This window comes from Capra hircus, chromosome 18 (genome assembly GCF_001704415.2).
Source record: "Capra hircus breed San Clemente chromosome 18, ASM170441v1, whole genome shotgun sequence".
NCBI classification, from domain to species: domain Eukaryota; kingdom Metazoa; phylum Chordata; class Mammalia; order Artiodactyla; family Bovidae; genus Capra; species Capra hircus.
This window is the reverse complement of record NC_030825.1, coordinates 56,011,783-56,034,650: the sequence shown is the minus strand read 5'-3', so window position 1 is coordinate 56,034,650 and position 22,868 is coordinate 56,011,783. Positions and strand designations below refer to the sequence as shown.

The following is a 22,868-nucleotide window of genomic DNA, read 5'->3' as shown; positions in this document are numbered from 1 at the left end:
TGTTCCAGTAGTCTGGCCTGAATAATTCCATGGACAGAGGAGCCTGGAGGGCTACAGTCCACAGGGTCGCAAAGAGTCAGACACGACTGAGCTTAAGACTCATTTGTGCAAGTGAAGAAGGGAAATCAAGGCTTTCTCAAATCTATTACTGATGAGAGGGTCTCTCTCCAGGGTTTAGTCTCATGTGTAAAGTGAGGAATGAGTATGTAAGGTTTTCCCTACATTCCTTAATCCCATGATGCCTCTGCAGTGTGAGTTTTATTTTTTATATTTTTAGCCCTGTGACATGGCATGCGGGATATTAGCTGCCCCACCAGGGATCAAACCTCTGCAGTGGAAGGGTGGTGTCTTACCCACTGGACTGCCAGGGAAGTCCTGCAGTGTGTTTTTACAGGAACTGTACCTTTGAGACAACAGAGGGCTTTCCCATATTCCCTTTAAAAAATTAAAAGTGTGAAATCTTACATTTCCAAAGATCTGAGAGTTCAGATGTTTCCATCTTCGTTCATTCACTCAGCTCCCTTCCACCATGTCGTCCTTCTGCACGCAATACTTTGAGAAAATAAATGAAGGCTTCTCCCCATTCCTTTCATCCGCAGACCTTCTTCAGATGGGCTTTAAGACTTGAATAATTAGTGTAGCTTTTCCCACATTTCTGACACTTATAGGGTTTCTCTCCAGTGTGAATCCTAATATGTCCCTTAAAATTTGAGGACCTATGGAAGGTTTTCCCACATTGCTGACATTTATAGGGTTTCTCTCCAGTGTGAATCCTAATATGTCCCTTAAAATTTGAGGACCTCGTGAAGGTTTTCCCACATTCCTGACATTTATAGAGTTTCTCTCCAGTGTGAATCCTAATATGTTCCTTAAGCTTTGAGGACCTGTTGAAACGTTTCCCACATTCCGGACATTCAAAGGTCTTCAGGTGGTGATTTCTCAAATGTTTATTAAGGTGTAAGATATATCTGAAGGTTTCCCCACAATTCTCACATGCGTAGGGCTTCTCTCCCATGTGAATTTTCATGTGTTTCTTAAGGGACGACTGATACATGAAGCCCTTCCCACAGTCCCTGCACTTATAGCTTTTCCCTCCCATCGAGGTTCTCCTGTGCGAATCGGAACTCGGAACAGGGACAAATGTCTTCCCACTTTGATTATTCTCATTATTTGTCTCTGCCTCATAGGGTTGTGCCTGCCCGGCAGGGAGAGAGTTATTTAGGAAGGTGTTTTCACACTGATGAGAATGATGAGGTTTCTCTTTCACGGGCATCCCTCGTGTCCTAAGGGAGATGTCTCCCTCTAAGGCTTTCCCACGTGGACTGTATTCATGGATGCTCACGCCCATGTACATTTCAGCCTGCAAATGAAGCAGGTCATTCTGATGATCCATCTGTGCCTTTGATTTCAGCTCTGTCTGAGTTCTTGCACGTGGAATCCACGGCATTTCCTGCCACTTGACTCGGTCATCTTCATTGTTTGTATAGATTTTTTGATTACTGGGTAAGAGGAGAATTTGTTTCAAAATGTCTGAGTTACGTCTTGGGTTATGTTTCCCGGTGGAATCTCCCTGTGATGGCACAATCTTCTGGCCAGGGTTAGAGATGTCCCTCGTCTCGGGATATTCCCAGAATCCAGCGGGAGAGGCATCTTTCTTGTGGGTGGCTGCAACGTGCTTCAGTGTTCGCATCCAGTCTTCTCTGAGATCGGAGAGTTGGGAACCGCTGCTCGCCAGATGTGCTCTGTTGACTCCCTGAAATGTCCTTTTAGCAAGGCTGTTCTGCTGAGGGGTCGACTCTTTGGTTTGATGTCGAGTCACCCAATCTGAAATGAAGCGGTGCGAAAGTCAGGTCTTTGTGGAAAGGAAAGGTGGGCTGGAGAAACCAGGCGAATGCCCGTGGATCTCTTTTCAAATGCTCCCTCTGTAAGGAAAATGGGAGAAGGGAGAGAGCAAGAGGAGGCAGGCAGAGAGGCAGAGATATTGGAAATTTAGGATGTATGAGGAGTTTGACTATGGTTAAGATAAGAGGTTCAGTACACACAGTAAGATGCTAAGAAACGGTTCTGTGGTCCAGTGGCCAAGACTTGGCGCTCCCAATGCAGGGGGCCTGGGTTTGATCCCTGGTGAGGGAACTAGATCCCACATGCTGCAACTAAAGATCTCGCCTGCTGCAACTAAGACCTGGAGCAGCCAGATATGTAAATGTGATTCTGTGAGATTGAAGGTACAATCATGAATGCCAAGCGTGAGGGAACTGTGAGGACCTATACCAGGATCACAGATGTGAGGCTTTGTACCAAGGCCACAGACGCAGAGCCCAGCACAAAGGTTACCTCCGGAACTGATTGAGTCCCATAGCAACCGTTGTCATGAGCCCCATTCCCATCCTTCCTGGCCAGCTCCCTGACCCCATATTAAGTAAAAATGCCTACCTGGGTACTTACTCTATAGCACCCTAACCAATCACCTAATGCCACCTTTCCAGCAGGAATTTTCTTTGTCTTGAGGCTACAAAAATTGGCTGCTGCTGCTGCTACTGCTAAGTCGCTTTAGTCGTGTCTGACTCTGTGTGACCCCAGAGACAGCAGCCCACCAGGCTCGCCCGTCCCTGGGATTCTCCAGGCAAGAACACTGGAGTGGGTTGCCATTTCCTTCTCCAATGCATGAAAGCGAAAAGTGAACGTGAAGTCGCTCAGTCGTGTCCGACTCTTAGCGACCCCATGGACTGCAGCCTACCAGGCTCCTCCGTCCATGGGATCTACCAGGCAAGAGTACTGGAGTGGGGTGCCATTGCCTTCTCCGATAAAAATTGGCTACTAACTCACAAAAAACATCAACACTGTCTGGTCTGCCAGGAGGTCACCTGCTGTGCTCGCAGCACCCTCACTGTCTCTGTTCTCACAAACTCACTCCTTTCTGAAATACTCCGCGTCTGGAAATTCTTTTCCAATCCAACCTCCGACTGCCAGGACAAACTGGACAAAGAGTCCGTTATGGGCTGACTTTGTGATACCCCCATCACAATGGTGGCACTAGCGGTAAAGAACCCCTTTGCCAATGCAGGAGACTTAAGAGATGAGGGTTCAATCCCTGGGCTGGGGAAAATGCTCCAGAAAAAGAAATGGCAACCCACTCCAGTATTCTTGCCTGGGAAATCCCATGGACAGAGGCGCCTGGCAGGCTACAGTCCATGGCGTCGCAAAAAAACTGGACACGACTTAGGGACTAAACAACAACCACCACAAATCCATGTTGAAACCTCAATCCCACAACAGGATGCTATTTGCAGGTGGGAACCTCATGAGGTAATTAGGTTTAGATGAGTTCATGAGGGTGGGATGGGACCCAAAGATGGGGTTACTGTTCTCCAAAGAAGAGGAGGAGACACCAGGGCTCTCTCCCTCTTTGCCATGTGAGAAGGTGGCCGTCTGCAAGCCAGGAAGAGGGCCCTCCCAGGAACTGAATCTGCCGCCATCTTGATCTTGGATTTCTCAGCCTCCAGAATGTGAGAAATAAACAACTGTTGTCTGGGCTACCTGGTGTATGGTATTTTGTTTTTATCAGCCTGGACTAAGGCAGAGGGGGGACAGGTCTTCCTCTAGGCGGGTAGAAAGGAACATCTGAAAAGATGGATGAAATCCACGATACTCTCTATATACCCGAAGACACTCTCCATATACCCGAAGAAGCTCATACATTCACGAGCCTCAGCTTTCCTCTTAGATGAAATGAATTAAAAAAAAAAAAAACAACAAGATATGGAGATGAAATTTACACAGCGTAAAATTAGCCAAAGTGTACAGCTCGGCATTTGGCACAGTGTTTACAACCATCACCTCCATCTAGTTTCAAAACTTTCCCCCTGCCCACCCCCCCGGCCCAAGGAAGCCTCATACTTATTGAGAAATCACTCCTGGGACTTCCCTGGTGGTCCAGTGGTTAAGAATCCGCCTTGCAATGCAGGAGACACAGGTTCGATCCCTGCTGTCCCCTTAGATCCCTAGGAACTAAGATCCTACGTGCTGGGGAGCAACTAAGCCAGGGCGCCATGACTACCGAAGCCCACACGACACATAAGAGTCGGCGCTTTGCAACCAAAGAACGCAAGATCTGGCATGATGCAATGAAGTTCCTGCGTGCTGCAACTAAGACCTCTCGCAGGAAAATAAATAAATTTTTTTTTTTTTAAAAAGGAAAGCAAAGGATAGACTTCCGGGGTCATGAGGGAAACTATGTCTGCCACCTGGGGGTGGTGGTTGAGTCTCTGGAGCACAGGAGGGGCCCATCCATCAGCAAGTGCAGGAAGGGACCTCCTTACCCACATAGGCCAGGTGACCGCAGGTCTCCAGGGTCACATCTCTGTAGAGCTGCCTCTGTGCAGTGTCCAGCAGGGCCCACTCCTCCTGGGTGAAGTTCACAGCCACGTCTTCCAATGTCAGCGAGTCCTGAACAACACACCCATTTTGGCTCAGTGGGGTATGGACTGTCATCGCGGTGAATCCTGTCCCCTCCCCATTGTTATTCAGTCACCCAGTTGTGTCTGACCCTTCGCCACCCCATGGACTGCAGCACGCCAGCCTTCCGGGTCCATCACCATCTCCTGGAGTTTGCCCAGCTTCATGTCCATTGCACCAGTGATGCCATCCAGCCATCTCAACCTTTGATCCCCCCTTCTCCTTCTGCCCTCAATCTTTCCCAGCATCAGGAACTTTTCCAATGAGTCGGCTGTTCATATCAGGACTCCTTAGGGAGTTCAGTTCAGTTCAGTTGCTCAATAGGGTCTGACTGTCTGTGACCTCATGGACTGCAGCACGCCAGGCCTCCCTGTCCATCACCAACTCCCAGAGTTTAGTCAAACTCATGTCCATTGAGTCGGTGATGCCATCCAACCATCTCATCGTGTTGTCCCCTTCTCCTCCCGCCTTCAATCTTTCCCAGAATCAGGGTCTTTTCAAATGAGTTAGTTCTTCACATTACATGGCCAAAGTACTGGAGTTTCAGCTTCAGTATCAGTCCCCGCCCTAAGGTATATTAAAACCCAACCCCTCCCCCACTCCACCCCCGGACTTGTGAAACTGACCAGATTTGGAAAGAGGGAAGACGGAAACAAGTTAAGGTGAGGTCACAAAAGAGTAGGGAGCGTGCTAATCCACTGACTGGCTGTCTTCACAATAAGGAGATATCTGGACACAGACGCACAAGGGGAAGACACACGTCATCCGGCCATGGGGGATGTACAGACTGGAGGGATGTGTCCACAGGCCAATGAGAGGCCATCAAGCTGTCTATAGATTTGGGTGGTGGTGGTGGTTTAGTTGCTCAGTCGTGTCTGACTCTTTTGTGACCCCACTGTAGCCCACAAGGCTCCTCTGTTCATGGGATTTCCCAGGCAAGAATACTGGAGTGGTTTGCCATTTCCTCCTTCAGGGGATCTTCTCAACACAGGGATCGAACCCATGTCTCCTGCATTGGCAGATGGGTTCTTTGCCACTGAGCCACATGGGAAGCCCATCTATAAATTTGCCTCCCTCTAATTTGAAGGCACATTAGGCTCAATTTACCAAAATTTTATAAGCAGACATCCCTTGATCTGGCATTTGCATTCATGAGATTATACTCCAAAAATACCCTGGCGAAAACCCCAAATGGTATATGCACATAATTAGTTAAATGGAAGGTTATATATAAGAGTAAAAAAATAGAATATTACTTAGCCATAAAAAAAAGAATGAAAAGTTGCCATTTGCAACAACATGGATGGACCTGGAGGGTATTATGCTAAGTGAAATTAGTCAGTCAGAGAAAAACATATACCATTTATCACTTATATGTGAAATCTAAAAACAAAAATCAGGGCTTCCCTGGTAGCTGAACTACGGACGGAGGTTTGTAACACTGTATAGGAGGCTGGGATCAAAAGCATCCCCAAGAAAAAGAAATGCAAAAAGGCAAAATGGTTGTCCGAGGAGGCCTTACAAATAGCTGAGCAAAGAAGAGAAGCAAAAGGCAAAGGAGAAAAGGAAAGATATATCAATCTGAATGCAGAGTTCCAGAGAATAGCAAGGAGAGATAAGAAAGCCTCCCTCAGCGATCAATGCAAAGAAATAGAGGAAAACAATAGAATGGGAAAGACTAGAGGTCTCTTCAAGAAAATTAGAGATACCAAGGGAACATTTCATGCAAAGATGGGCACATCAAAGGACAGAAATGGTATGGCCCTAACAGAGATATTAAGAAGAGGTGGCAAGAATACACAGAAGAACTATACAAAAAATATCTTAATGACCCAGATAATCAGGATGGTGTGATCACTCACCTAGAGCCAGACATCCTGGAATGTGAAGTCAAGTGGGCCTGAGGAAGCATCACTATAAACAAAGCTAGTGGAGGTGATGGAATTCCAGTTGAGCTGTTTCAAATCCTAAAAGATGATGCTGTGAAAGTGCTGCACTCAATATGTCAGCAAATTTGGATAACTCAGGAGTGGTCACAGGACTGGAAAAGGTCAGTTTTCATTCCAATCCCAAAGAAAGGCAATGCCAAAGAATGTTTAAACTACCACACCATTGTACTCATCTCACACGCTAGCAAAGTAATGCTGAAAATTCTCCAAGCCAGGCTTCAACAGTACAGTGAACCGAGAACTTCCAGATGTTCAAGCTGGATTTAGAAAAGGCAGAGAAACCAGAGATCAAATTTCCAACATCCATTGGATCATCAAAAAAGCAAGGGAATTTGAGAAAAACATCTACTTCTGAATCACTGACTACGTCAAAGCCTCTGGCTGTGTGGATCACAACAAACTGTGGAAAATTCTTCAAGGGATGGGACTATCAGACCACCTGACCTGCCTCCTGAAAAATCTGTATACAGGTCAAGAAGCAACAGTTAGAACCAGACATGGAACAAGAACAATGGATTGGTTCCAAATTAGGACAGGAGTACGTCAAAGCTGTATATTTTCTTTTCTTTTTTTTTTTTTTTTTTAAATTTTAAAATCTTTAATTCTTACATGCGTTCCCAAACATAAAGCTGTATATTTTCACCCTGGTTATTTAACTTATATGCAGAGTACATCATTAGAAATGCTGGACTGGATGAAGCACAAGCTGGAACCAAGATTGCTGGGAGAAATATCAATAACCTTAGATATGCAGATGACACCACACTTATGGCAGTAAGCAAAGAACTAAAGAGCCTCTTGATGAAAGTGAAAGAGGAGAGTGAAAAAGCTGGCTTAAAGCTCAACATTCAGAAAACGAAGATCATGGCATCTGGTCCCATCACTTCATGGCAAATAGATGGGGAAACAGTGGAAACAGTGACAGACTTTTATTTTTTGGGCTCCCAAATCACTGCAGATGGTGACTGCAGCCATGAAATTAAAAGACACTTGCTCCTTGGAAGAAAAGTTATGACCAACCTAGACAGCATATTAAAAAGCAGAGACGTTACTTTGCCAACAAAGTTCCGTCTAGTGAAGGCTACGGTTTTTTCCAGAAGTCATATATGGATGTGAGAGTTGGACTATAAAGAAAGCTGAGCTGAAGAATTGATGCTTTTGAAGTGTGGTATTGGAGAAGACTCGAGAGTCCCTTGGACTGCAAGGAGATCCAACCAGCCCATCCTAAAGGAAATCAGTCCTGAATATTCAGTGGAAGGACTGATGCACAGGATGAAACTCCAATACCTTGGCTACTTGATGGGAAGAACTGAGTCATTTGAAAAGACCCTGATGCAGGGAAAGATTGAAGGAGGGAGAAGGGGAAGACAGAGGATGAGATGGTTGGATGGCATCACCAACTCAATGGACATGAGTTTGAGTAAACTCCGGGAATCGGTGATGGACACGGAGGCCTTTCGTGCTGCAGTCCATGCGGTCACACAGAGCCGGACAGGACTGAGCGACTAAACTGAACTGAACTGAACTGAAAGATGTTCACAGGACCCAAGAAGAAAGATGTGCCAATCGGACCCAGCTCAAACCCTGAAGCCCTGTCTCCAGGAGCAGTGAACCCAAGGCGCATCTTCTCAGTTTGACTGTCCCTAGAATTTTGCGGCTCAACCTCAGCACAACAGACAACCCACCCCCACCCCCTCCGACACATTTGTGGAGTCAAATAACACGGAGCTGGCAAACGCAGTCGGCGCCCGGGGACCGACAGAGGCGTCCTGCAAGGTTGCAGCCCACGGATGGGAGATCCCTTCTCTCTGGGGCAACGTGAAGGGCGCACTTAGGGGTCCTCGTGGCTTCCCTTTCCTCCCGAGCTGGAAAGAATCAGGCCTTTTGCAGGCAGCTGCTCCCAACTCCTCGGAAGGCCACCCGGCCCCACCCTGGGCGTGGATCCTTGTCCCAACCTGGCAGAATTACCATTTCCCCCGGCAATCGGCTCCTAGACGGGTCTACACTGCGGGTGGCAAGCGCTCATTCCAGTGCCAGAGGTTTGCAGGGTGGCAGGCGGGAAGAATGGAACTGTGAATAAAAAAGAATGCTGACATTAATAAATAAATAAAAATAACGAGCCCCGCCTTCCCCCCACAGAAAGGATCAAGACCAAGTTCTCATCCTGCCCGGGTGTTTCGTACTTGCTTCCTGATCCCCACGCCTCACCGTGGACGGTGTGGCGGGGAAGGAGGTGGAGGCCAGCTGGGAAGGAATCCCCAGACCTGCACCCACAGCGGCTCCGAGGGAATCCTCCCAGGAACTGACCCCACCCTCAGCAGATTTGCATTTCCGGCAGAACCTTCCCGCCAGACCGCGGAGGCAGCAGGACTTGCTGCGGTCCATCCGGTCTCCCTGCCTCGGGCTCTCCCTGTCCCCGCCCCCTCCCCACCTACCCCGTGCCCCGGCTCTCTAGGAAGTTCCCGGGCTTGGAAGCCAGCGGCGCCGCCCTGCGCCCCCCGGAGAGGAGGAACACTTCCTTAGGAAAGGGAGGGTTTTAAAATCTGTGCCTGATGGAGGGACTTCCTTGGCGATCCAGTGGCTAGGACTCCCCGCTTCCACTGCAGGCATCGCGAGTTTAATCCCTGGTCGGGGAGCTGAGATATCACACCACCAAGTGGCCAAAATAAATAAAAATTTTATAAAGATCAAACAAATCCGAGCTGTAAAAGGGCCAAACCAAATGGAGGGCCCTCAGTCTCCCTCTTGAGCCCCGTTTCCTCCCCCGCCCCCTCCCTCTTTTTAGGACCTACTTCCCTGTTGGATGATGGTTTGCGATGACTGGAAATCCACTTGCTTATGACAAAGGGGAACTTTTTTTTTGTTTGGTTTTGTTTTGGCCACACCCCAAGGCTTGCAGAATGTTAGTTCCCTGACCAGGATTGAATCCATGTCCCCTACATTGGAAGCTTGAAGTCCTAACTACTAAACGACCAGGGAAACCCCAAGATGAAGTTGTCTTTACAAGTGATGGAAGAAATGTTGGCATCATGAGGTATTATTGTTAGAGCCAAACGCCCTGGGAAGCAAAGCTCACTCAGAAGGACAGCGTGGATAGTGGAGTGCAGTTTATTACACCGGCGGGTCCCAGGCGGAGTTTCCTCCTTAGCCAACGACCCCCGACCAATCTTTGTAACAACCTTTTATACCTGAAGCGTGCATGCCCAAGCCCACATCCCCAGATTCCTCAAGTCTGCTCTGGAAAATGTTAGGAAGAGATACAAACAGGTTCCAGTCATGATTCATATTCTAAAGGTCATCTAGCCATGCGGTGTAGCTCACATCAATGGACATTATTAGAACTACAGAAAGTGATTGATTATATAGTGGATTATTGCATTCTTTTTGGCTCTGGGGAGTCTGTTATGCCCAAGTCATGAAATCTCCCAGTGACCACCAGGGAGCCGATATCCGATGCAAAAGCAAGAGAGTTTTTATTACCAAGCTCGAGCTGGGGCTCCCACTGATACCAACGCAGCAGCTATAGGGAGGAGCCCCGGGTTTTGGATTACATTGCTTATATAGGAAGTATACATGGAAAAAAAAGGATTTCTAGGTAGGGGAACATCTGATTGGTCACTTTCTTTTGAAGGGTTGTGTGTTGGTTCTTGATTGGTCCCTATTGTCTAGGTAGGCCACAAGTTCCTAAGCGTTAAGTCAGGAGATTTTGGTCTGGGGTCCGATTGGCTTGTGGGCAGTGGGGTGAGGTCAGGGGATTTCCAAAGGCTCTTTTCCTGGAACCTTACTAAATGGAGTTTTTGTGTTAACAAAATGGAGTAGCTTAGATTCTTCAAGTCTAGGTAGAGGTCAGCCTGGTCTGGTGTTTATCCATTGGGGAGGCTTGGTTACCAGATACGTAGTCCAAAGTTTGCCGAGTGCAAGATGGAGTTTCCTTCCCTTTAAAATAGAGTCGGTTTAGTCAGGGCCACCCTCTCCTTTCCTGCTTCATTCCCCTCTCTTGATGCTCCCAGCTTCCAGTGTGAGCATCATTCATAGGGATGTACTGTACCTTGGGTCTTCTAGCATATATTTGGGTGAATGAATTCAATCTCAGCGAAACAAAGTTGACGATACATTGGAGAATACAAGGTCCACATAACAAAGCCAACTCAGCCACTATAACAATGGCCAATATAGTTTTCCACCAATCGCCCTTTATCCACGACAAAACAGAAGTCCAAAAAGGAATATTATCATTAGATATAGCTTTTACCTGGTTTTTCATGTCCACTAGAGTGGCTGATACATTGCCAGATAAGTCAGGAATATATACACAACACTCAACTTTAACTGTAGCACGGGTCCCTCCTTGAGCAGCCGTTAAGTATTTCTAAAGCCATCTGATTTTAAATTACTGCCTTCCTCCTTTGTATCTGTTCTTCATTTAAAGCTTGGATCGCCTTTGTGTTGTCCAGGAGGGCCTGTTTCATGACGTTAGTTAGAGCTTCTACTTTAATCATAATATCTGTTGTTCCTATAGACGGTATGAACAAGGCAGCTATGTAATCATACCATTGAAACATGGACCTTGCCCACCGCACATGTAAATAAGGCAAATCTACTGGGGCTTGTTGTAAGGATGGCTTAATACTTCCATGAGCAAAGGCAAATCCTAAAGTGCAGCGGCCAACCCAACAGACTGGAAGCCAAGGGCACAAATTCCACACTGCCATTGGGTACCGTTCGGGGCCACCCATCGGATCCCAGGGTTGTTTTTCCAGTCTGAGCCTGGCCAGCGATAGGTGAGCTCTAATATTTGTTCACATTGCTCAGAGGAAAATATCCCACATATTTTAATTCTTTTGGATCTACAGGGTGGTCACCAAATTCAATCTTCTGTTTCCTTTGCTCCCAACAGATAGGGGCAGGGACAATAGGCTGGCTTTGTTCTGGAGTCCTTCAAAAATATTCGTCTCATATCTGGTCAAATTGTTCAAAGTACCTGACGGACTGGCCCTAGAGTTCTCATCCTTTTTTATTTTTTAAGTAATAAAGCTTGCATTTACTTCAAATATCACCCTATGGCCTTGATCAGTCTGATTAGAGTCCAGTTTACACCAAGAAAGAAGCGACAGGTTGTGAGTAACCAAAGAAAGAAACATTTCTCATTGTTATCTCAAAAAGGAACAGAGGGGGCTAAAATCTCCCTTATGGAGAGGAGACACCCACCAAGGAAGTCTGCTCATCACTGACAAAGGCATGGCTCCACAAACCCAACAGTTAGAGGTGTTATCTAAGCCTGTATAGGAATGTGCCCACAAGATGAAAACGTTGTCTTGTGCTGAAACTGTGGCGAGTCTCAGGATGATGTGGGGAAGCCCATGTAGCAGAAGTTGATTGCAGAGCTTTATTTCTGTTTCCTCTTTTTTAAGATGATCTTAGTTTCACAGGGATCAGCAGGGTTCCTTTGTGTAGTCCACTCGGTGTCCTCGGGGGTCTGCGTGGTATGTCTTCTTCACCCTTGTGTGATGCCTCCAGGGAGGGACACCTGCAACTTTAACTGCCCTAGGCGTAGTTAGAGCAACAGTGTATGGGTCTTTCCACTGTGGGGCCAAGGAGTCACGGTTCCCGTCCTTGACCCACACCTGATCCCCGGGCACAAACTCATGAATCTGTTCCTCAAGGGGGAATGGCACCCTTTCTTGGACACACTTAGTTCCCTGGCTTATTACCTTACCTAATTGTTCTATTTGCTGTGAAATCCCATCTCCCCTTACTTGTGGCAAATTTGCCGACACCTGTCTTACTATGGGAGGGCGTCTCCCATAGACAATTTCATAAGGAGAATAACCGTGGCAATGCAGGTTCACTCTTAATTTGAGCAAGGCCACTGGAAGTAAGTCCATCCACGAACAGTCAGTCTCTATGATACATTTTGAAAGTGTTTCTTTAAGGGTTCGGTTAGTTCTGGCCACCATTCCGGAACTCTGGGGCCAATATGGGGTATGTAATTTGCATTTGACATTTTAGAGCGTTACATACCTGTTGAATTAAATTGGCTACGAAAGCAGGGGCGTTGTCTGATCCTATACTGGTTGGGAACCTGAATCTGGGGATTATTTTTTGAATCAGACAGCGAGCCACTTCATTTGCTTTTTCAGTTCGGGTGGGGAAGGCCTCCACCCATTCTGAGAAGGTACATACCGTGACCAGTAAATAACGATAGTGTCTGCAGGGTTTCATGTTAGTAAAGTCCACTTCTGAATGTTCAAAGGGCAGAGTGCTCTTTAACTGTATTCCTGGAGTTTTCTGTTTATGTCCGGGGGCAGCATTGACCTGTGAGCAAGCAGAACAGTCCTGGGACTCCATTTTACACAGGGAAGAAAGCTGTGGTATTAAGAAATATTTCCGAATTAACTTTTCCATTTTGTCACATCCCAAGTGGGTAGTCTGCTACCGGAGACACTGATGAAGGGGCCAGTGCCTTGGGAACTAGCAACCTGCCATCCGGCAGTTCCCACCAACCCCTTTCATTCTTGGTGGCCCTTTCTGTTTCAGACAGCTGGTCTTGGGCTGGGGTATACTGTGGGAGAGTTGTTAAGCACAAAAGTCTTACCAATCCCGCCCCCAGCGCCTCCAAATCCCTCTGCCGCTTGTTTTGCGGCTCTATCTGCCAGCCGGTTTCCCGGGCTGTGGGCCGTCCTCCTTTTGGTGACCCCGGCAATGTATCACTGGTATTTGTTCAGGTTCCCACACAGCATCTAGTAGGGTCAAGATTTCTTCCTTGCTTTTAATGTCTTTTCCGCTAGCTGTCAAGGGCCGTCTCTCCGTGTATAGGGCCCCATGCACACGCAGAGCAGAGCCCGTAATTCGGCCCGTTGAGCAGACCAGTGGGATGGCTGAGAGCCAGCCTCGGCTATGGTCTTCTCTGTGACTACCGCGCACCCCGACAGCCGCTGTCCTTGTTTCACCAGCCTGGTGCCATCGGCGTCCGGGGCCCAGTCTGGGTCCGGGACTGGCTGGTCTCTCAGGTCAGGTCTGGAAGCATAAACTTCCAGGATTGCTTCACGATTATGTGAAGGTCCACCTTTCCCCACAGGAAGGAGTGTAGCCGGATTTAAGGCCTGACACAGCTCAATAGTAACATGGGGGTTCTCTCACAAAAGTCCCTGGTGTTGGGTAATTCGGGACGTTGATAACCATTTGTGGGGACCCCCGCCCCTCGTAGTGAAGGAGGAAACAGAATGGGCTTTCTCTTGAAAGCAGGACTCCATCTTGGGCAGGACTGTGGACTTTGAGCTGTGATGCCCAGCATCTGTGGAAACGACACACCAACTGGAAAACCAGGCCCCCAGAAGGAAGAGCCCCAGGGCTCTCCATGCCTATAAGAATACCCTAATTATCTGCGTAACCAGATAGAATCAAACATTCTACTATACTTATTGGGTATAATTATAATATATTATACTTATGACCACAAGCCTATTGATAACTGCCCACTGTTAACTACCTAGGCTTAAGGCATATGATCACGGGTTAACTTTGATTGTATCTTTCTTTTTCTTTTGTTCAGACTAGTTTCAGGAAACCTTATACACTTAGGGTATATAAGGTTTTCACAAAAACTGGTGGGGTCCTTGGCTAAGAGGAGACTCTGCCTTGGGCCCACCGGTGTAATAAACAGACCTCCGCTATCTGCCTTGTCCTTCTGAGTGAGTTTGTTTCCCGGAACGCATGGCTACACCAGTGGGAGAGCATTGACCTCATGGGGGACTTTTACAGTTAAGTTTTGGCCCAAAGTCAGCTTGGTCGCTTCTCGGACCAGTAAGGCAACCGCGGCAATTGCCCGTAAGCACCCAGGCCACCCGGTAGCAACGCTGTCCAGCCGTTTTGAGAGATAGGCCACCGGTCTGTCTCACATCCCCACAGTCTGGATTAATACCCCCATAGCCACGTTGTCCTTTTCAGTTACATAAACAGTGAATGGCTCAGAAAGTTCTGGCAGACACTACATGGGTGCCGATATAATAGCCAATTTTAACTTTTCAAAGGCTTCTTATTGCCTTTCTGTCCAATTTAGTGAATCCCCTTCTGGCCCTGCTAGGAGTTTGTATAAGGGCTGGGCCATCTGAGAGTATCCTGGGATCCAAATTCTACAGAACCCAGTGGCTTCCAAAAATTCTTGGACCTGTCGTAGGATTTTTGGCTGTGGGATTCTTAAGACTACGTCTTTCCTAGACTGGTCCAACAGTCTTGTGCCCCTTCTCAGGACAACCCCAAAATATCTTACCTCCTCCTTGTAGATCTATGCCCTTTTCCTCGAGACTTGGTAGCCTGCTTCCATTGAGAGGGTAACAGGCAGGAAGGCCAGGGATCTCCAACCGGAGGAAATAGCCAGCAAGTGTCAAAACATTTTTATCTCACTTAAGCGGCAGGAGGAAACAAACCAGCGATATTTTTTCCTTCCTATACAAATTTAAAAGGAGGTTTCTCTTAAAATTCTGTGTTGCTATAGTGACACCGGGTTTCACCTGAAGTTAACCAATGCCTTTTGCTTATGGAAATATTTATCTTAAGCTATGCTAATGTACTATACATTTACCCCAAACTCTGTCTTCAAGTCGGTTCCGCCTTTCGGGCTCAGAATCTACTTGATAAACCAGTATGTTATACCCCGATATTGTTCCTCTAATCTATGTAAATGAAACTTTGTATGGTGATCTGCTCTTCTTCAAGATTCAAGTTAATCATTTTATGGCCCAAGATAAAGTTTTGGTGCCAAGATTATCCCAAAATACATCTTATGGGTGAGGGGCCTGGTGCCATTCTGAGTTTTGAGACATTCTTTTCTTTCATTAACAGGCTGCTTGTGACTATATAACATCCAGCTGAAGACTAGCAGAGGGGTACTCTTTCTGCCCCCTTCTGATGCCTATGTCAGAAGCTTTCTCTATCTCCTTTATACTTTAGTAAAACTTTATTACACAGAAGCTCTGAGCGATCAAGCCTCGTCTCTAGCCCCGGATTAAATTCTTCTCCTCCGGGGGCCAAGAATCCCGGCGTCATGATTTAACAACAACCTTTCACCATTATCATCTCTAGCAAAGCCTTGGTTCCTTCCCAGCAGTCCTCTTTATTCTCAGCAGCCAACAGCAAGTTGTTCCCATACTGTAGCAGCCAGCACCTAAACCGTTCTGGCTGGAATGAGTTCAGAAGCCAAGGCTTCCCGAAAATGGTCAGGGAATTCTTAAAACCTTGTGGGAGGTGAGTCCAAGTAAGCTGTTGTTTAGTGCCCCCTGCTGGATCTTCTCATTCAAAAGCAAAAATGGGTTGAGATACCGGAGCAATAGTCATATATTTTTCCAGTAGTCATGTATGGATGTGGCAGTTGGACTATAAAGAAAGCTAAGCACAGAAAAATTGATGCTTTTGAAGTGTGGTGTTGGAGAAGACTCTTGAGAGTCCCTTGGACTGCAAGGAGATCCAACCAGTCCATCCTAAATGAGATCAGTCCTGGGTGTTCATTGGAAGGACTGATGTTGAAGCTAAAACTCCAATTTTGGGGCACCTGATGCGAAGAGCTGACTCATTGGAAAAGACTCTGATGGTGGGAAAGATTGGGGGCAGGAGGAGAAGGCGATGACAAAGGGTGAGATGGTTGGATGGCACCACCGACTCAATGGACATGAGTTTGAGTGAACTCTGGGAGTTGGTGACGGACAGGGAGGCCTGGCGTGCTGCGGTTCATAGAGTCATGAAGAGTCGGACACGACTGAGCGACTGGACTGAACTGAACCGGAGCAATGTGGATACAAAAAAAAAAATGCGTCCTTCAGATCTAGGCAAGTATAGGTCTTAGCACTTGGTGGGAGGAGGCTGGCAAGGTGTAGGGGTTAGGAACTGTGGAGTGGAGTTACGGCTGCTTGGTTGACCCGTCTGAGGTCCTGCACAGCCCCCTTCCTTCTTAACTGGCTGGATTGGTGTGTTCCAGGCTGACTGGCATTCAATCAGGATGCCCGCCTGCCGTAGCTTATTTATATGGCACAAGATGCCAACTCAGGCCTCCAGCAGTAGTGGGTACTGATGTTTTCTGACAGGTATGGCACCGGGTTTGAGTTCTATTATCACTGGAGCTTGATGTTTGGTGAGTCCAGGGGTGGGGGGGGAGGTTATCTTCCGCCCAAACCTCAGGGAATTGCTGGATCAGCGCTCTGTCTCTCTCTCTCTCTCTCTCTCTCTCTCTCTCTCTCTCTCTCTCTCTCTCTCTCTCTCTCTCGTCTAACCCATCCGGCTTCCCTTCTGGAGGGTCATGCCGCCTCCATTCATCTTGAGGGGTTACCGAGAGGGAGAGTAAACAGGTGGTTGAGCCCTAGGTGGGTCTTTCTTGGGGGGAAAGATCACTTGTGCCCCCAATTTAGACAAGTCTCTTCACAACAGGCATTCAGGAATATACAGGAATTCATGAGTCACTTGATGGCCCCCCATCTGGCATTTCCGGGGTAGATGGAATGGTCTGATCAGCTTTTCCCCAGTTATTCCTCCCATAGCAGTGGCCTTCCCTGAGAGAGGACTGCCACCGGTTTGGCCACTGCTGACATTTCTGCTCCAGTACCCACCATAAAGTCAATAATTTGGTTCCCTACTTTTAGTTATACCATGGGCTCTCGGGGACCTTTTGTCTTTGAGCCCTGGTACCCTTTTTCAGTCTCTAGTCCGGCCAGCCCTGTAACAGCTGATGCCAGTTCTCCCCCCGCCCCCCGCCCCCCGCTATTCTGGGGGCATTCATTTTTCCAATGGCCAAAGCCCCATCATCGGGTGCATTGATTTGGTTGCAGGGTGGTCCTGGGCTTCCTTGTAGGAGGCTTTAGAGGGGGCGGAGGTTTGGGGGAAGGCCCAGGGAGGGGTCTTCCCTCGATCCTCTGATCTGTTGTCTTGTTATCTTCCTTCCGTTTTTTTCTCGGCCTCCTTTTTCTGCCTCCACGTCTCTGTTTCTGAACACATTACCAGCAATCTCAATTATTTGTGAGCTGGTCACGGCTAATACTCCGTCTCCCTTTTGGAGCTTGTGTCTGATACCAGGGTAGGCTTGAGATACAGAGGCTGTATTTACCACAGTTTGAGACCCAGCTGCCTCCAGATCTATTGGTGTATAAAGTCTATAGGTCTCGCAATATTTCGTAAAGCTCAGCAGGTGTTTCAGTCTCCTTTTGGACTACTTCGGTAGGTTTTGCCATATTCATAGGCTTGCAGGGGCCCCCTCTTGAGACCTTGTGAAATAGACGCCCGATATCTCTCAAGGTGGGCCCTTCCTTCCTCTGTGTTAGTCCCAATCGGGCCTTCCATCAGGGATGGCTAATTCTGCCCACTAATGTGAGTTCACGGTACCCTCGGGGGCCATTTCTCGTAGCCATTTTCTAGCCTCAGTATGGACCCTGTGTCTTTCTTCAGTGCTGAAGAGGGAGACTAGCAGCTGGATTATGTCATCCTACCTAGGATGGTAGGTTTGAAAAATAGTCTCCAACAGCCTGATCATGCCCTGTGGCTCCTCCAAGTACGGTGGAGTGTGTTTTTGCCAATTTAGGATGTCCATAGAGGAAAATGGTTGGTAATCGTAGGGTACATGAGGCCTGAACTGGGGGCTGTTGTAGCTCTCTGAGGGACATGGGTAGTGGGGCCCTTTCCCCAGCTCCTTGGCGGAGCGCAGCCTCTGTCTAATTCCTGTGTCTCCTTTCCCCTTTCTGTCAGTACTCGCAGGGAGAGGCGGGTACAATTTAGGAGGTTCGGCTGGGGCTGAATCCTGTGGACTTTGACCAGAGGCTCCTACCACTGGGATCGGAGCCTGCTGAGGTGGTGTCTCTACGACCTTGGGGGGTGGGGGGGGGTGGGGGGGCAGGTAGGGGAGCAGCGGCTGCTGGATCAGGCGTTCAGATGGCCCCCGGTCCCAATGGAGCATTAGGTGGCAGGCGTGTCATCCAGCATGGGGGGGAAGGGGGCAGATCGTCCCTGTCTGAATCCTGTAGAATTTCCTTTTTGTCATCAGTCAATTATCGTGCTTTGAATATTTTTCCCTTCCATTTCTGAATATAGAATCTTGCCCAAGGGGGAGGATCTTGAGCTAGCCATAACCATGAATCAATATAGGGATATTGATCCGGGTGTCCTGGCTCTCCTGGGACCACTACATAGACCGTTTTTACTATATTTAAGTCCATGGGGCCCTCTGGCGGCCATCCAACTCCCATAGAGCGCCATTCAACCTCACAGAGTACACGGAGCTGGTTAAGTGTCATCTTCACCCCATAATCTCCTCCAAATCACTTCTTAAAATTCTTAATCATGCACTCCACTACAGTTGCCTCAGATTCACTTCCTCCCATTTTGCTTACCTCCTGGGATCTTCTTCTCTCTTCTCTTTTCGTTCTATCTCCACTCAATGAAACATTTAAATTGCCATTTTGCCTCCTTCTTAATTGGGGTGAGAAGAGCCTTACCTGCCAGATCCCAGAGGGAGAAGGGGTATCGGCGTGTCTTCACCTGCTGGCCGGCTTGGCCGAATCAGAACACCACGTGGTCCAAGACTGTTTCTCCTCTGATTTTGAAAGTCGGTTCTGCCTTGGTGGGTTTGATCGGGTGCAGATGAGAACATAGATGGATTAGGTATCCCACATCCCAGGCCATCTCTGGAAAGGCCAATTCATATTCACTTGTGTATCCCTGTCCTTCTAGCCTGACAACCCTGAGGGGATCAAGAATTCCACAGCAGATGGGACACTTCCTCAGAGAGGGCAGAATACGAGCACAAAAAGACCAAGTTCCTTCCCCCAAAGCCTTCTCTCAGTTTCCTGGTAATAATTTACCCCAAGACGGCGCGGACACCACCTCCTCTGTGACATTCACCGTCAGTGTGTGTCCCCTATTTCCTCCCAGGGCGTTGATCAGGAAGGTGGGAACCTCCTTCCCTGAGCGCTCAACTCCCCTGCTCCTGTCCACTACCCACTAATGTGAAAAATCCGGGCATCGAGAAATGGAATCTTTCCAGGACGAGGCGCCTATCCCCCTCTAGAAGATCCGAGTTACGAAGACTCGGAGTAGCCCCAAACGGGACTTGCCTCCTCACAGTGAGAAGCTTCCTGGCCAAGGCACCAAATGTTATAGCCAAACACCCCTGGAAGCAAAACTCACTCAGAACGACAGCGTGGATAGTGGAGTGCAGTTTATTACACCAGAGGGTCCCAGAGTTTCCTCCTTAGCCAAGGACCGCGACTGATCTTTGTGACGATGGCCTTTTATACCCGAAGTGTACATGCCCAAACCCACATCCCCAAATTTCTCAAGTCTGCTCTGGAAAATGTTAGAAAGAGATACAAACAGGTTACAGTCATGATTCATATTCTAAAGGTTATATAGTCATGCAGTGTAGTTCACATCAATGGACATTATTAGAACTACAGAAAGTGATTGATTACATAGATGGTTATTGCATTCTTTTTGGCTCTGGGGAGCCTGGTCTGGTGCTTATCCGTTGGGGAGGCTTGCTAGGCGTTGGTATGTTATCTCCATGGTTACCAGATATGTAGTCCAAAGTTTGCGGAGAGTGCAAGAGGGAGTTTCCTTCCCTTTAAAACAGAATCAGTTTAGTCAGGGCAACCCGCTCCTTTCCTCCTTCAGTATGGGGGAGTCATTTTGGCTTATTGATAGGGTCTCCCTGGGGGCTCTGGTTGAAATGGCTCAAAATGTTGACCTCGCAAACAAAGAATAAAATCACAGTGACCCTTGACTGATCAAATTGCCCAAACGACACTGTTTTCCTGCTGGCGCCTACCTGCTCAAAGCTACGAGACCGCTGGATTCCAGACCTCCAGCTATGTGACCACAGGACTCAGCTACAAGCTAAAAATTAACCATCCCTTCAAAGAATCTTTCATTGGAGAGGTATAAGAAGGACCCCATCAGAAAGGGAGGACACAGGTTCTCCTTAAGGGCCAGTCACCCCCTCGTTTCCCTCTAATAAATGTCCCTTTTCTTACCTGACTGCCCAGCTTGCTCTTTTTCTCTGCACTTGCCTTACATTTGGGTGTCAACCCGGGAGGGAAGGCTCACCTCAGCTGGGTGGGCTCCTCTCACAAGCCCACCTGCGGTGATCCCCTCCCTTGGACCTTGCGGAGAAACTGAGATGAGCCCTGGAACGGGACTCCACGTGCCTTGCTGGACTGACGTCCACACACCCACACAGGCCCACGTTTCATCCATCCGTTACAAGGATGAGTGAAATTCCATCCTCTAGAAGGGAGGATCTCCACGGCCCTCGGCCTCCCCACCTTGTGCCATCTGACTTTGAAATAGGAGAAGCCCATTTTCAAGCCGACTATTATATTACTGTTTGAGAAAGTCCTGAGAACAGGGAACGCGTTTTCTCTCGGACCTTTCTCGGTTTCCCGCGCCCTCGTCTACCCTTCCTGTTCGGCCGCAATGGGAAATTCTCAGTCTCAGTCCTCAAAATCTACCCCTCTAGGATTGCTTCTCCGAAACCTAAAAGCCTTGGGCTCCAAGGGGAGATAAGACCGAAAAGACTTACTTACTCTTCTAGCACTGCCTGGCCGCAATGCGGACTTGATAACAGGTCCCAATGGCCAGGAAACGGAACTCTCGATTATAATACTCTACCGGACTTCCATAACTTCCGCCGCCGCAAGGGCAAGTGGTTAGAAATCCCTTCTGTCCAGGCTTTCTTCGCTCTTCGCTCTCGATCCTCCCCCTGGGAATCCCGTTCTGCTTCTCAAATACACTTAGCCCACTCTGGGCCACATCCTCCTAATACAAGGTCTCCCGATCCCTGCTCAGACTTTACTTCTTCCTTTGACCCTTCTGCCCACAGCCCACTCCCTAGCGCTCCCAATCCCCTGCAGCCTCCAGATCCAGTTTCACAATCTCCAACCTGACGCCCCCTCCTCCCTCCCTCCTTCTCAAGCGCAGGCCACTGCGGCGGCTCCCAGCCACCCTCCCCAGTCTGTGCGAGGCAAGCTCTGAGACCTCAGCCCCACCCTCTACCCCCAGGGTTCCAAGGCTCTACCCCGACCTCCCTAGATCCTGCCCCCCTACCTGGTCCCGAGCAACTTTGAAATAGGAAACTTCGCAGCAGGACCCCGCTCCTTCCCCGGCTCCACTCCTCCCTTTACGGGAAGCAGCGGGAGCAGAAGGCATTGTTCGGGTTCGCCTCCCATTCTCCCTCGCCGATCTCTCAAATCGAAAAGCTGCTTGGTTCCTTCTCTTCAGACCCGGATAATTATTTTAAAAGAATTCAAGTATCCTTCCCAGTCTTACAACTTAACCTGGCATGATATTTACATCATCCTTTCCTCCAGTCTTCTCCCAGAAGAGAAGGAACGAGGATGGGCAGCCTCTCTGGGGCATGCGGATGAGACACACAGGACACACAACACTAAGCCCTTAGGGGCCATGGCTGTCCCCTGAGATGATCCCAACTGGGATCATCAGGAAGGGAGACCTGGCCGAGCAGCCTGTAATCACATGGTTGCTTGTCTCATTGTGGACCTTCAAAAGGCAGGGCCTAAAGCCGTCAACTTTGATAAGCCCCAGCTGATAACTCAAGGACTTAGACGAAAACTAGGGAACAATTTCTAGCTAGGTTAACAGTAGCCCTACAAAAATATACAAGATTAGACTCTGCTTCAACAGAGGACGCCATTGTCCTTAACACCCATTTTATCTCCCAGTTGTCCCCAGACATCCGAAAGAAATTAAACAAGGCAGAAGCCATTCAGACCCCTCAATGAGACCTTTTAAATTTAGCCTTTAAGATTTTCAATAACCAGGAAAAACAGGCAAAGCTAGAGAAGACACAATAAGATCAGGCCAAATACCACCTTTTAGCAACTGCCCTACCTGGCCCAAACCTCCATCAACCAACAAAGACAGGAAGCCACCTGGGCCTTGCCTCAAACATGGCAAAAGAAGGCCACTGGGCCCACTCGTGCCTAAAGCTGAGGCCCCTTCCAGGTCTGTGTCCCAGCTGTGGATTAAAGGGATATTGGAAGGTCGAGTGCCTAAATCCCCCTCTAGGGATCCGGACATCCCCTCCTGGTCCCGAGCCTCCTCCTCCTTCAGCCGCTGAAGACTAAAGGTGCCCAGGGCTCCAGGCCCTGACCTTCATCACCTCTAAGGAGTCCAGAGTAACTCTCACAGTGGCAGGTAAGCCGATCTCTTTTCTCATCGACTCAGGGGCCACTTACTCTGCTATGCCTGCTGACTCTGGAAAAACCAAGATGTCCTAGGTTTCTGTTATGGGGGTTGATGGTTTAATATCTATGCCATGAATAACCAAGCTTCTACCTTACACACTTCAAGATATCCCATTTTCCCATTCTTTTCTCATACTCCCAAAATGCCCCACGCCTATTCCTGGGAAAGACCTTCTGTCAAAATTCAAAGCCTCTATTATTATCCAAGCCTGGTTATTGCTCCTTA

At 48.3% G+C, this 22,868-nt stretch overlaps 1 protein-coding gene across 3 annotated transcripts; it reads right to left on the bottom strand.

Moving 5' to 3' along the window:
- Positions 1 to 8,970, bottom strand: ZNF114 (zinc finger protein 114). Of its 3 annotated transcripts, none has more exons than XM_018062694.1 (4): positions 8,840 to 8,970; positions 8,373 to 8,474; positions 4,320 to 4,446; positions 1 to 1,824 (listed from the first exon to the last, which is right to left on the bottom strand). In XM_018062694.1, the coding sequence occupies exons 2-4, from the start codon at positions 8,373 to 8,375 to the stop codon at positions 590 to 592; spliced, it is 1,365 nt and encodes a 454-aa protein (XP_017918183.1). In that variant the 5' UTR covers positions 8,376 to 8,474; positions 8,840 to 8,970; the 3' UTR covers positions 1 to 589. The 3 variants fall into 3 exon arrangements, with proteins under 3 accessions (XP_017918183.1, XP_005692874.2, XP_013827035.2); XM_005692817.3 differs by lacking the exon at positions 8,840 to 8,970 and adding an exon at positions 8,588 to 8,772; XM_013971581.2 differs by lacking the exon at positions 8,840 to 8,970 and adding an exon at positions 8,613 to 8,772.